At 38.2% G+C, this 14,282-nt stretch overlaps 2 protein-coding genes across 2 annotated transcripts; one reads left to right on the top strand and one right to left on the bottom strand.

Moving 5' to 3' along the window:
* The first annotated feature begins 939 nt into the window (after window positions 1-939).
* LOC112201475 (myosin-2) lies at window positions 940-12,239 on the top strand. Its single transcript, XM_024342351.2, has 23 exons — window positions 940-1,924; window positions 2,278-2,379; window positions 2,466-2,609; window positions 2,688-2,838; window positions 2,961-2,988; window positions 3,151-3,319; window positions 3,507-3,570; window positions 3,704-3,717; window positions 3,806-3,890; window positions 4,862-4,965; window positions 5,122-5,260; window positions 5,839-5,954; window positions 6,048-6,197; window positions 6,287-6,376; window positions 6,520-6,597; window positions 6,896-7,054; window positions 7,883-8,086; window positions 8,318-8,523; window positions 8,613-8,748; window positions 8,919-9,048; window positions 9,307-9,389; window positions 10,171-10,359; window positions 11,189-12,239. The coding sequence occupies exons 1-23, from the start codon at window positions 1,529-1,531 to the stop codon at window positions 11,603-11,605; spliced, it is 3,354 nt and encodes a 1,117-aa protein (XP_024198119.1). The 5' UTR covers window positions 940-1,528; the 3' UTR covers window positions 11,606-12,239.
* A 150-nt stretch (window positions 12,240-12,389) lies between these two features.
* Window positions 12,390-13,901, bottom strand: LOC112201476 (chlorophyll a-b binding protein 3, chloroplastic). The gene is made up of 3 exons (XM_024342352.2): window positions 13,691-13,901; window positions 13,435-13,596; window positions 12,390-13,065 (listed from the first exon to the last, which is right to left on the bottom strand). Exons 1-3 carry the CDS (start codon window positions 13,796-13,798, stop codon window positions 12,556-12,558), a joined length of 780 nt encoding a protein of 259 aa, XP_024198120.1. The 5' UTR covers window positions 13,799-13,901; the 3' UTR covers window positions 12,390-12,555.
* Window positions 13,902-14,282: the final 381 nt, after the last annotated feature.

Here is a 14,282-nt window from a genome sequence, read left to right on the forward strand (position 1 = left end):
CTTTCTAAAATAGCTAAGGAGCTAAAATAGAGAGTCTACTAAAAATGCTCTAAGATGGAGTCCTCTCAATGGATCATGGTTATGTATACTCAAGGTATAGTTAAAGTAGGGACCAGGGCCCTTATACAGAGAACCTGCATGAAATATCTCCCATAAAGATTTTTTTATGACATACCATATGCTACTTACCATAAATAAATAAGTATAGGATTCTCAAATATTCAACATTCTAGATTACATGTTGAATTACCGGATTTGATTCACCTCATTATTTGATCTTCAAGTAAGGCATACAATTAGTGTTAATTAATTAATTCATAGTGAGGCGTTCACAAATGATTTTTACATATGACACCTTATAAGTATGGCAAGTTGAAAATGAATTTATAATATTTTATTACCTGTACGTAACGTCATATTTACGAAATACTATTTCTGTCTGTGACGCACTGTAAAGTCTCATTTTGGGAAATTGCCTATTCAACTTTTATTTTCTGAAACCTATGTCATCACAACGGGGCCGGTAAAAATAGAATTCTAACCAATCTAGAAAATAGAATGCTATTTTTGTAATTTCCAGACCAGGAACAACAGTAGTCACTCTCCAAAAGCTTGTCACTTTCTCTGCTTCTTTTCAAAGATTAGTTTAAAAAAAATTCGTTAAATTATTCCTTTATTTTATCCTTATCCGGATCCAAACGGCTCTCTCTGTTCGGTAGCCATTTTTGGACTCCAGCTCAGCTTCCAAATTCAAATTTCTCAAAACAAAAAGAAAAAAATCCAAAATTTCTTATAAAGAAAAGAAAAAAAAAAAAAAAAACAAAACCATCCTTTAAAGCAACTTATAATTAAACTATTCCAATAATTTCGTAAAGCAAAAAACTTAAAAAAAGGAAATAAAATTAAATTTATATACACGTTCCATCCTCCACCCCAAAACTACGCTCCAAATTTTCATGTTTCTGAAGAGAAACCACAACAGAAGAGAAGAGAGAGAGAGAGAGAGAGAGAGAGAGAGAAGAAAGAAGAAGAAGGGGTTTCTGTCAACAACACCAGCTTTCTTTTCTTTTTTCTTCTTTATATTTCTCCAATTCCATTTTTTTGCTTCGCTGTTTTTCTCAACAAACTTAACCTCCTTCGTTTCTTCTTCTTCTTTCCAAAGCCCCCTCTTCGTAACTTACGCTTTCAGTATCAGAATCCCCCTTAAAACGTAAACCCCTCGATTTCGCCAGCCTAGCTTTCCAGTCGGTTTTTCTTGATTTGTATCGAGAAAAAATAGCACATTTCTTTAAGCTAAAATTGAAGATTGAGCTTTGGAGGATTTGATTTTCGGGGGGGTTTTTGTTCTGCATGTGAGAGATTCTGGAGGATTCGAGAGGGGAATTTGAGTGGTTTTGATCCTAGGGGTTTTCGGGTTTGTGTGTGAATTCGCAATGCGGGATTAGAATCGGTGAGGGATTTGGGAGTTTGAGAGGTTGAGATTGAGAAATTGAGTGAAATCGGAAGCAGCTGCTGGTTGTTGTTGAAGATGATGGTATCGGCGTCGCCGTCGATGGTGGCGAGGAGCTCCTTGGAGGAAATGCTGGATTCGCTGCGGCGGAGGGACGAGGCTGAGAAGCCCAAGGAATTGCCGCCGGCATTGCCGTCCCGGCCCACTTCCAAGGCTCGGCTGCCGTCGGCGCGCCGCTCCTTGCCCAACAACTTTAATGCCGAGACCTTAATCCGGTCGCCGGAGTGGGCCCCCAGTGTGAACAAGAGGAAAGAGAGGGATTCCGGGGTCAAGAGGTGTAATAATTTTTGTGTCAAGAAGACGGAGAAGGACGCGGTGGAGTCGCCGTACGTTGCGTCGGAGGAGGAGCTTCAGAGCCGGCAAAAGGTGGCGAAGTCCGATTGGGGTGACAACGTTGCTTATTTCATCGTGAAGGTAATTTAGAGCCTTAGTCACTCATCTTTGTTAGTTTTCAATTCCCTACTGAAAATTTTTCAGCGTTAATATTGGAGTTTTTGGTGTTGGAGTAAATATACTAGCCTCCAAAAGAGTGGAATTTTGCTGTTATGGATGTTTGGTGATATGGGTATACCCCACCATGTCTGATAAAGCTGGCTTATTTTGATTGCGAAGATTCACCGGAATAGATCTGTTTGGTGGTTTAGATCTGCAGTTTGCATTGAATTTGTCCTTCATTTTGAATTGATTATGTTGCAGCTCGTGTGCGAATTTGTCTTGGGATTTAATTTTGGGATACCCGAATTGATGTTGGAAGTATTTTGTTTCAGAAACTTAAGGTTTGGTGTCGGGGTCCTAGTGGACTATGGGAGTCAGGAACAATACAATCAACGTCCGGGGATGTGGCATTTGTGTCACTTTCAAGTGGAAATGTAAGTTGCATCAGCCTCATTTACTATTATAGGTTCTTGTACAACTGTAGAAACTTAAGTCGTATGCCCATGTCATGTTACTGCAGGTAATCAAAGTGCCCAGGGATGAGCTGCTACCAGCAAACCCAGATGTTCTGGAAGGGGTGGATGATCTTGCACAGCTTAGCTATTTAAATGACCCTTCTGTTCTTTGCAATCTTCAGTCTAGATATTCGCAGGACATGATTTATGTAAGTATGGTTTTCTGTTGTTCATGCTTTCCCGTCAGATTCATGTCTCCTTCTCAATTTTCGTCTTTGTTTCTGTAGAGCAAAGCAGGGCCAGTTTTGATTGCAATGAATCCTTTCAAAGATGTCCAAATTTGTGGAGATGATTTTGTCACAGCGTATAGGAAGAAACTTGTGGACAAACCTCATGTTTATGCAATAGCAGATGCTGCTTATAATGAGATGATGAGAGGTGTATAACATCAATTTTATTTATCTGTTTTTGTGTTTAATTGCTACTTTATCTGGTGGCATCCTTTAACTTGTGTGTAACACTTTTTTTATTCTTTCCTTGCTGTAAATTTTATTTTGCAGATGATGTAAATCAGTCCATAATCATAAGGTTAGATACTATTCAATTTGTTTTCAGTGTATTAGGAGCTTCTTATGGATATTTTCCTCCCCACTCGTGTGTAGTGTTATCCTATACTAGACTATTGAAATCTGATTAATAATCAGAATATAGTTTGCCATGGAGAGTCATATAAGTTTTTTTCTCTTACAGTGGGGAAAGTGGAGCTGGGAAAACGGAGACAGCAAAAATTGCAATGCAATACTTAGCTGCTCTTGGTGGTGGGAGTTGTGGCGTGGAACATGCAATCCTTCAGACCAACTGTATACTGGAGGCATTTGGAAATGCAAAATCATCCAGAAATGATAACGCTAGCCGATTTGTAAGTTATTATTATTATTATTATTTTTTGTTGTTGCAGCCCTGTAGTCATAGATTTACTGTGCTTTCAAATTATAATTGGAACTTGGTCATTTATTTCTTGATAATAGCCATCCTCCTTCTCCCCATTTTATAAATGAGATCTGAAGGAATGCAGCTTGGTTAATGTTATTTCTAATTTGCTCCAGGGGAAGTTGCTTGAAATTCATTTTAGCTCAGTGGGAAAAATATGTGGTGCTGAAATTCAAACCTGTAAGCTTTTTAATCTGCATACATTGCTGTTTGGTATGCTATTACCTGATTATCATTTCATTAACGCTAACTGACTTGATTTCACCACCTCATGTACGTGTGGACACCATTGGTCTATCTTGATTGTGGACAGTGTTTCTAGAAAAGGTAGTTAATTTGCCCTGTATCAACTGAAGCTGGTAGTTTCATTGTTTTAATGTGCCTTCTCTTATACTATATTGTGTCACGTGAGCAGTCAAGAGTGGCTCGACTGGAAAATGGTGAGAGGTCGTACCACATCTTTTATCAACTTTGTGCTGGTGCTCCATCAATGCTTAAAGGTAGGGAAGTTGTTGTTTTTTAATCATTCCATTCTACCTTCTTAGTAGTTTAGATGCTGTATAATCATTCCCTTACTTAGTTTGCTTATCTCAGCATCTGTCACTATTTTCGGGCGAATCCCCTAAACTTTTTCCTAAGCTATGTGCTATTTATGTAAACTAGAAACACCACATCCCCGATGGTTGTCGGATACTGGATAGTTAATTGGAGGGGGTGGTTAAGCAGTTGTGGGCTATTTTTATTTTTGCTATTCTGTACTTTGACATTGTTGAACATGACTACTGTGATTTGTTTTATAGAATTTTTTTTTGATATATTTTTATATATATTCAAAGGTCATTATCGTCCATTTTCAGTTTTCATTGACAAAATATGTTCTCCTTATTATTAGTATAGATTATCTCTTACGAGTAAAGACTAAGAAAATGTCAAAGCATAAGTTTGTGAGTCTATATTGCTGACTATCTTGTCGTATGGTCCATGAGCATTAGCTTATGTGTCACATGATGGGGTTGGGTGAAGCATAAATCTTATATTTAGTTCTCTTGTTAGCAAAAAAAGAACACTAGCTGTATGGCAGTTGGCTACCTGATATTCTGGCCCCCTGGAGAACCAGCTGTTTTCATGTCAAATAGTATAAGAAGTTAGACTGCAAAATATGTTTGATGACTTTTTCCCAGGGTTAGGGAGTCAGGTATAAATAGCAGCCTTGAGATGACTTTTTCTAGTCTTATTGTCTCTTACAACTTGCTTCATGTAGTGATTTAGCAATCATCTTGATCTATGGCCTTACTTTTGTTTCATATCCAAGTTTAATTGGGTTCATATAGTTTTATGACAAACTAAAACCATATCTATATATTAGATCCTCCAACAGTGGCGTCTATTCTACTATCAACGTCGTCCATACATGTCGATTTGTAAAGATATTAATAACATAATGCGACTGACTCTATGCTTTTGGTTGCAGAGAGGCTGAATCTGAAAATGGCTAGTGATTACAAGTATCTTAGTCAAAGTGGTTGCTTGGCAATTGATGGTGTAGATGATGCTCAGAAGTTTCACATGCTCATGGTAATTATAGGCAGTTATTACTAATGCCAAGAAAAAGGAGAAAGTCGTTACAATTACCATTCATGCAGTCAATGCACCTCTTTTTTTGGTTTATTGCTTCTACAACTGAAGTATCACTTACCCCCTTGTTTTCTTGTTTTTCCCATATCCCCCCAGGAAGCGTTTGCTATTCTTCAAATTTCTGAAGAAGATCAACTACAGGTGTTTTCTGTGCTGGCCGCTGTGTTATGGCTCGGAAACATATCATTTCAAGTAACGGATGATGAAAATCGTGTGGAAGTGTTGGCTGATGAAGGTAAGATATATGTAATTGGCTTGGCAATAATTCTATGGGATATCTTTCATGATACTGGTTCTGATGCAGTTGCCTTGCTGGCTTTGGATATTTGTTGACAGTTATAACTAGAAAGGCAAGGTTTTCTATTGGGTTATAAAATCAATAACCAGAAGCTAGAAAGGTGTTTTCAGGCCTAAAATCTACATATTGATTGAGCAGTGCTAGAATGTGGGCACATATTTATGGAGTTTATAGGTTTAACGTGTCCATAGTGATCTTAAGCCTTGGGCTTTTGAGGCCATAGAGCAAATAGCCCAATTCAAAAAAGTAATCCAAAAAAGGAAGTTTACAAATAATGGGATTGTTTTTTGTCACAAATAATGGGATTTCTGAGGACAGCATTTGAATTTCAGTATCTAAAGAGATGCTTAAATTGTGTTTTCACGTTGTTGGTAGTGTTTTCCCAGTGTCTGGTTTTCATTTTGGGATATAACCTGCTGCCGAAGTCAGACACATATTACCTCCAAGGGAACTGATTAGGGAACTAATGGATGTTTACATATGTGTAACTTCTCTTTGATTTTTCTTTTTGGCAGCTATAACCACTGCTTCCAGGCTGATGGGATGTAGTGCCCAGGAGTTGATGCTAGCTTTATCCACCCATGACAATGCTGTTGAGGATAGTATTGATAAGAGATTGACGTTGCAGCAGGTTTGTTGAGTATTGAACAATCTGTCTCTTCATCCTTGACAGCTTCTAAATGCACCAATACAGTGTAATAAGGAGCTTAACTCTTATGTTCAGGTCACTGATGCAAGGGATGCATTAGCAAAATTTATCTATGTGAGCTTGTTTGACTGGCTTGTAGAACAAATTAACAAGTCTCTTCAGGGAAGATGCTGTACTGGGAGATCCATCAGTATACTTGATATATATGGGTTTGAGTCACTACAGGTATGAAATTATAAAAATTTAATTAATTTTCGTTGTAATACTTTCAATGAGTTTTGTATATTTACAGATCTTAATGCCTCATTTTTCAGAAGAACAGCTTTGAACAGATGTGTACTAATTATGCAAATGAGAGGCTGCAACAACATTTCAATCGCCATTTATTAAAGCTTGAACAGGAGGTGAGCATCTCAAATGGAAATAGATTGGGGATTGCTTCTCTAATTTACAGCAAATAAGCAACTTTAGTAGAATTATTTTATGAGGCTATTTGCTATGACCAAAAATATGAACTGCAACGTGATATTTGTTCTTTTATTTTCAGGAATGTGAATTGGATGGGGTTGATTGGACTAAAGTAGATTTTGAAGACAACCAAGAGTGCTTGGATCTCTTTGAGAAGGTATTTCAATGATTTAAGCCTTGTACTTCATTGACCCACTAACTTTCATTGGGAGTTAGTTAGATACCTCTACAATGTAGTATCTCTGGCTTTTAACACTTCTCGTATAATTTGTAATAATTAGAGCTTTCTTTAATTGCAATTACCTTTGTTATATCTTAGTAGAATTTATATTGCACATTAGCAATAGAGCAATTACCCCGAGTTTTGTACTATTAATCTCATTAATATTTTTCTTGTTTAACGGCCAAAGTCTTTGTTTTGATCGTTAAAGCCACTTGATTCTCTGTTTTCACAGAAACCTTTCGGGCTACTATCCTTGTTGGAAGAGGAATCAAACTGCCCAAAGGCAACTGATTTGACCATTGCTGATAAGTTTAAGCAGCATTTGAATGGGAATTCTTGCTTTAAAGCAGAGAGAGGCAGATCTTTCAGTATTCATCATCATGCTGGAGAGGTTAGTTTCTGCTTGAACACATTGACAAACTTCAACAATTATAGGGATAGAAGCACATAAATCGTTTAAGTGACTGGAGAAGTTAACAATAACAACTACTGAACTGTTGAATGTGATAGACTGATCGTGAAAAAGAGAGATTTGTGCAACAATTTATGGTGGTCATTAGGCACAGGATTTTTTATTTTTTTTTGGAAAAGAAACCATAAATATAACGGTGACTACAATATGTAGTTGAATCATTTTTAAAATTGTCAAAATTATTGGTACTGAAGCATGCTAATCCAAATCTTTGGTTTTCCATAATTCATACATGCAATCCTAATAAGAAAAATGCAAAGGAGAGACATGCTGACTGTGGTACCTGAGCAGGCAGCTCAAGATGCTGGTGGAGATAATATAACTAGGTTTTTGGTTGGAGTGCAAAGAGCGAAAATGGACTGGGGGATTTTCTTAGGGTTCTCCTCCTTGGCCTTTCTTTTTTGCTTTTACATGTTTTAGGCGTAAGTGCGTCATTTGGCATTGGGGCCTTTTGCATGGGGCATGGCATCTTGGTTTAAAGTGCCATGCCCTTTTGGGAAGATCACATTCCTGAGAAATGAATGCTTTTCTAGGTTGTCTTGCTCAAGGCGTCTCTCAAGGGCACCTTGAGATCATCGGTCCTGATATCTCCTCTTCGTTTCCCTTCGTCTTCGGCCTACATTGGAATAGGATAACATGAGAGCTAGAAGAAAAGCATATTGTTACAGATTCATGTTTTTAGCCATAAAAGTGAGAGTGATTTTCATAAAGCCTACATAGTGATACTTACATGTGATATTATATTAGGTTCTATATGACACAAGTGGCTTCTTGGAAAAGAACAGAGATTCTTTGTCCTCTGTTACCATCCAGCTCTTGTCATCATGCAGCAGTCAGCTTTTGCGATTGTTTACCTCCAAAGTGCTTAAGCAAGTCCAGAAACCAGCAGCTATGTCTTGCCAGATGAATGCATTGGAGTCTCCAAAACCAAGTGTTGGTATTAAGTTCAAGGTACATATGCTTTGCACATTTTCTGCCTGAAGTGTGAGTAACTTTTGCATGTTTAGATCATGAGTCAAAGGTATGAATTTTGTATCAGTAAAATGCAACATTAGGAGATGATTTTTGAATAATCTTTGTGTGCTAAGAAAGTTACAGTATTGTAAAATATGGTATGCTCAGACGAAACTTTTAGTGTTCTTCAACGCTTAAAGTATGTCATGTGTTCATGCATGCTTGTAGGCCCAATTATTTAAACTAATGCACCAGTTGGAGAGTAGCACACCTCACTTTGTTCGCTGCATAAAGCCAAATGGTAAGCAGCTTCCCGGTGTGTATGAAGCAGAACTTGTTTTACAACAGCTCAGGTGTTCTGGAGTTTCAGAGGTTGTTAGGATATCACGATCTGGATATCCCACTAGAATGACACATCAAGAATTTGCAGGAAGGTTGGTATAAATGAAATGCTGGGTTACCCTTTTAGTTTTTACTGATTTTCTAAACTGCTGAGTTATCTCTTCTCATGTGCCATACTTAGGTATGGGTTCCTGCTTCCAAAGGCCACTGTTGCTAAGGATCCATTAAGTCTATCTATTGCTGTTCTACAACAGTTCAGTTTCCTCCCTGAAATGTACCAAATAGGCTATACGAAAGTGTATCTTCGAACAGGGCAGGTAAGCATTTCTTCTGGTTTCTTTTCCTTTTAGGTTACCATAATGGATTCTCTGGCTGGCTATTGAATTCCTATTTTATCGAGCACTGGAGTAACATATCTTTTTGTGGTTAATTAAAGTTTATTTTGTCTGATGCTTTCCATAATGCTGTTGAGTGTTGTTGTTCACAGATTGCTGCATTGGAGGATAAGAGAAATAAAGTTCTCCGAGGAATAATTGGTGTTCAAAAGTATTTCCGTGGTTACTGGGCTCGCCGTCATTTTCATCAAATTAAGGAAGGAACCACAAAATTACAATCAAGTAATGCATACTTATCTTTCTAGTTTAATTTGGTTGAGATTCTTTCAACATCACTTACTATACTAGCATGTTTGATTGGATAATTCTTGCAATGGAAAAAAAAAAAAATCAAACAACTTTGGGCTATCTCTTTGGAACTTTGTACTTTTTGTAGTTCGTTGTTGGATTAAACTTGAATTCGAGGCTACAACTTGCATTAAGGAACAATCACTTTGGTTACTTTTCAATTTTCAATGGAATTTTACTTTTGAGATGCAGATGTTCCTGGTGGAAATGCTGGAAGGAAAGCTGATGCTCTAAAAACTAGACGGAAATCCAGCAGGAAGAGTTCTGAAGTGAAGGTACTTCTAAGAAAGCCCTTACCTCCTTGCGAAAATATATTACAGTTTGTTCTGCGAGCCAATCTAATGAAATACTCGATTCTTTTCTATCCTTAATGGTTTTCTTTTGTTGAGCCTTGGGTTCCTCATTTGTTTATTATTGTTTCAACCACTTCCTTCATGTCATAACTTTTTGCCTGTAATCAGAGTATCAGACAGAAATTTGACTAGTTATTACCCAGTAGATTTTCTGAATTAGTTTCAAGAATCCTATTGTATATGCCCTTTCCAGGATTTTAGTTCCTTCTCAATTTCTCTTTTACCCTGTAGTTGATCCCTTTTAACTTTTGTCTAAAAGGTAAATACCTGTCCAGTAGGTATATTTTTACTTTTCCAGACCCACATAGAACAATATAAATATATCCAGTAGAACCAAAGCACGTCCACTGGCTTTGATCTTGAGTTTTCAATTTGAAGTGAAGTGGATTTCTAGTGGTTTTGACGAGTCCTAGAGAAACTGTTAAACCCTTGGTTATGAAATTTCAAGATTCCACTTTACAAACTTTTACTAAGGCTCGAATAATTACTGCCTATATCTGCCTTTTGCTTTCTTTAGTATGTTTTCTTTCAATATGGAGATATGTTAGGACTTGGAACTGTGAAATTGCTTTGAATACTCTTCAATCCTGGTAGACTTCACCTTTTCAACTACATTTTAAAATAAAAGTCCCACATTCTTATATTCTTAAAGTTCCAAAGTTTAAAGCTCCAGGCACTGAAAGCGGATTTTTTTCTTGAGCAGGACATGCCTTCAGAATTAGAACAATTACGAAGGCGAGTGCTTCAGGCTGAGGCAACTCTGGAGCGAAAGGAAGAGGAAAATGCTGAGTTGCAGGAGCAGCTACAACAGTTTCAGACAAGATGGTCAGATTACGAGGCAAAGATGAAATCAATGCAGGATGTCTGGCAAAAGCAGATGGCGTCTTTGCAAGTGAGTTTTCTTGTGCTAGTTTGTTGTCAACTTTGGAAACTATGCAAAAACAACATTATACTTAATGAATTAAAAGGAACCGTCATATAAGCCAAGATTGGGGAAAATGGTCCTGCTTGTATGGTTGTTGCAATTCATCCAATCAGTCTGTTAAACTAGTCGAGTCTCGCTTTGGTGGATGCCAAGACAAGTGCATTTTAAGGAAATGAATAAACCATTTATGGCCTGATAAGACCGATGACTGCTATAGGCTGCGGTTTTAGAAACAACAATAATGTTGATGAGCAGCCCATTGGTTTTTATGTTGCATTCTTAAAGAGCAAAACCTAAATGCTTAGTTAAGGTTTATGTTTGCCTAGAAGAGAAAGAAACTACTGGTAGTGTTATTGAGTTGAGCTTGATGAATTGTTTTGCCCACACCTTAGTCCTAAAATTTTGGGCTTTACATTTGCACATTCATAGAGGCACATGCTTGAATTTCATATTTTGTATATTTTTGTCTCGTAAGAAGAGAATGGATGTCTCCTCATGGCTGATTTTGACAAGAACATTATGTGAAACTGGTGCTGGGTTCTTTGGAAAGAATCTGGTGAACTTGAACTTTGCCTTTCTTACTCCCCAGATTTCAAGAACTAGTATTCCAGTACTCCTAGTGAGCTTGAAATTTGTCTTAATGTTTACACTCCCCGAATTTCCAAACCTACAAATCTATCTGACAATAAGGCAGAATAAGATCAGAACACCATCAGAAAGTGTCAAAATGTTATTTATTGAGACTGAAAGGACTACCTGTTATGACCCAAGAATCTTATCTGTAATTATTATGCAGGTGAGTCTTTCTGCAGCCAGAAAGAGTCTTACTTCTGACAATACAGCTTGTCAACCTGGAAGAGTAGATGTTTGTTCACCTCGATATGATTCGGAAGATGCGCTCTCAATGGGATCTCGGACTCCTGGTGCAAGCACACCTATCAATGGGGTAGCGCGTGAGACAAATGGTACTTTGAATGCTGTCGGAAATTTGGTGAAGGAATTTGATCAACAGAGACAAACTTTTGATGATGAAGTGAAAGCTCTGATTGAGGTAAAACCTGGGCATCCTGATGAAGAACTAAGGAAACTTAAACACCGGTTTGAGTCATGGAAGAAAGAGTACAAGGCAAGATTACGAGAGACAAAGATAAAGCTCCATAAACATGGGCATTCAGAAGAGGAAAAGAGGCGAAAGAAATGGTGGGTTATCTAGATTTAGATGATCATCATTGTGTGCTATGGACCAAGAGCGAGATACTAGGAGGATGACTGGAGAAAGTAAATCTCTCACTTCTCTCATTACTCTCCCTGTTCATAAACATGGGCATTCAGAGGAGGAAAAAGGCGAAGGAAATGGCTGGGGAATGATAAGTGCAAGATCATCCTAGAATCTAGATTTAGATGATCATCATTGTTGTGCTATGGACCAAGAGGGAGATACTAAGAGGATGACTAGTGAAAGTTATTCACTCAGTAATCTCTACCTCTCCTTGTTCAAGAGCTGCTCTGTTTATACATATGGTAGTACATATTGGTGAATCGTGGTGTGGAGTAGTTTAGGGAGAGAAATTTGTATATCTACCAAATTTTTGTGACTTGGTGGGAACATTGAGAAGCATGTGCATAGCCAATTAGGAAATTGTTTAGTGATTTCAGCCGCAATTCCTTCTTTGAGTAGTTTAGGTTGTTTGTGTATATTCTGTTGTCATTGTTGTATTTTGGTACCATGTAGATCTTTTTACTGAAGATGTGGAAGGTAAATGTTGATAGTTCCCCCTTGATGGAGTATGCTTTAGTGTATTTCTAACACAGAATCCATATATATAACTATAGAATTGTCTAATATATCCCTACAGGATAACCAGTTTCCACCGGATTGGTTCTATGTTAAAAACTTTTATCTTAAATGAATACAAAGTTGTTTATAGGCCTTGGTCTGAGTGTGATTTTCTGGTTTGTAGTCGTGTAGAACACTAGAACCTATATTCATTTACGTGTGAAATTCCAATGCAAGTTCTTGACCAATATATTGATCTGAAAGTACTGATGCATACAATGAAGTTTTAAAAAATCCGATGGCAACTTGTTTACAAGTACATTCACATAAAGCTTTCGATTCAATTAGATTCACAGGCAAGATTAGATGTCGGCCTCAAGCTCGATTTACGATCCAGGCACAAACTTGGTGGCGTAGACCCAAGCATTGTTGGCTACAGGGTTGTCAAGATGGTCCAAGACGTTCTCTAGGGGACCTTTTCCAGTGACAATGGCTTGGACAAAGAAACCAAACATGGCGAACATGGCTAGTCTCCCATTCTTGATCTCCTTCACCTTGAGCTCAGCAAATGTGACAGGGTCATCAGCAAGGCCCAGTGGGTCAAAGTATTGGCCGCCGGGGTACAGATCATTGCCCTCTCCAACTCCATCTAGGCCGTTGATTCGGAACCCCTCAACAAGCCCCATGAGAACGACCTGGGAGCCAAGAACTGCTAGGATGCTCTGAGCGTGGACAAGGTTGGGGTTGCCTAAATAGTCAAGACCACCTTCTGAGAAAATCTGAGCCCCGGCTTTGAACCAGACTGGTTCTTTGAAGTCCACTCTCACCCATTTCTCAAGAACTTCTGGGGTGATGCAGCCAAATGCGCCGAGCATTGCCCACCGTCCGTGGATAACCTAGAGTTAATATAACAAAATTATGTGAATTGTCATGATATTATGTTGGTTTCAAGTGAATCAGATGTGTATTATGTTATGTTGCCCGTCCTTGAATTAGAACCTTATATTGAGACATCAAAAGTACTTTGTACATAATCAATACCGGGAGAACTAGAGCATAACAAGGCTTTCAAAGCAACTAGCAAACCAAAATTAAAATAATTATTGTTCAATACCAATTTCTTGATTTCATTCATACTCACTCTCTCTTTATGTAATATATATATATATATATATATATATATATATATATGTTTGTGTTAGGGTTTTTGTCAATTAAAATCACCCATTGATCATGACAAGAAGTAATAAGAGTGGATGAAGTACCTCAAGAGCCCTGTTCTTAGCAAAGGCCTCTGGGTCAGCTGACAACCCTGCGGTGTCCCATCCGTAGTCACCGGGGAATTCTCCGGTGAGGTATGAAGGAGTCTGAGCAGAAAAGGGTCCCAAGTACTTCACTCTGTCTGGTCCATACCACAACTCATTCCCCTACTCAGGTCACCACAGATTTATTAGCCCAGTTCAAGAAACACAGAACTAGCTGATTATACACATAATTAAGAGTTGGAAAGAAGATACATACCATGGTGTATTTCCCAGGTCCCATGGGGACAACATCCCTAAGAGAGTTGGAGTTTGGTCTAAGAAGAGTGCTGGTGCTAGCAGTTGCTGCCATAAGCATGGAGGCCATGACTGTCAAGCTTTAACTGATGATTTGATCAACTTGTTCTAGCTCTGAGGAGTTGGGAATTCAGTGAAGCTTGGATGTGAGTAGAGATTAAGAGGAGGTCTGTGTTTATAATATGGAAGCTATGGGTGGTCGAAAACGAAGGAGTTGCAAGTAATATTGGTGGGATCCAGAGGGTTTGAATAAACCAATGAGAAGGCTTCAAAGGATCTCACGCATCTCCAACTCATATCTTTCTATCCACATTTTATCTTTGGCCTCAGAACTGTGTACTTGACTTGTTTGGGAAAATATACAATGTGTGGCGCACAGAGCTGATGGTTGAACCAGTTGTGGCTGTGAATGGATATCTCAGATTTATGGGGCCTTAAATAATATGTGGCAGTGAGAAATATGAGAGCAAGAGGAATTTCATTTTTCACTCGGTAATACTAGGTAGCTCGCCCGAGTGATGTTGCGGATTTGTATTTTTTTATCTTAAATTTTA

This window comes from Rosa chinensis, chromosome 5, assembly GCF_002994745.2.
Source record: "Rosa chinensis cultivar Old Blush chromosome 5, RchiOBHm-V2, whole genome shotgun sequence".
NCBI lineage: Eukaryota > Viridiplantae > Streptophyta > Magnoliopsida > Rosales > Rosaceae > Rosa > Rosa chinensis.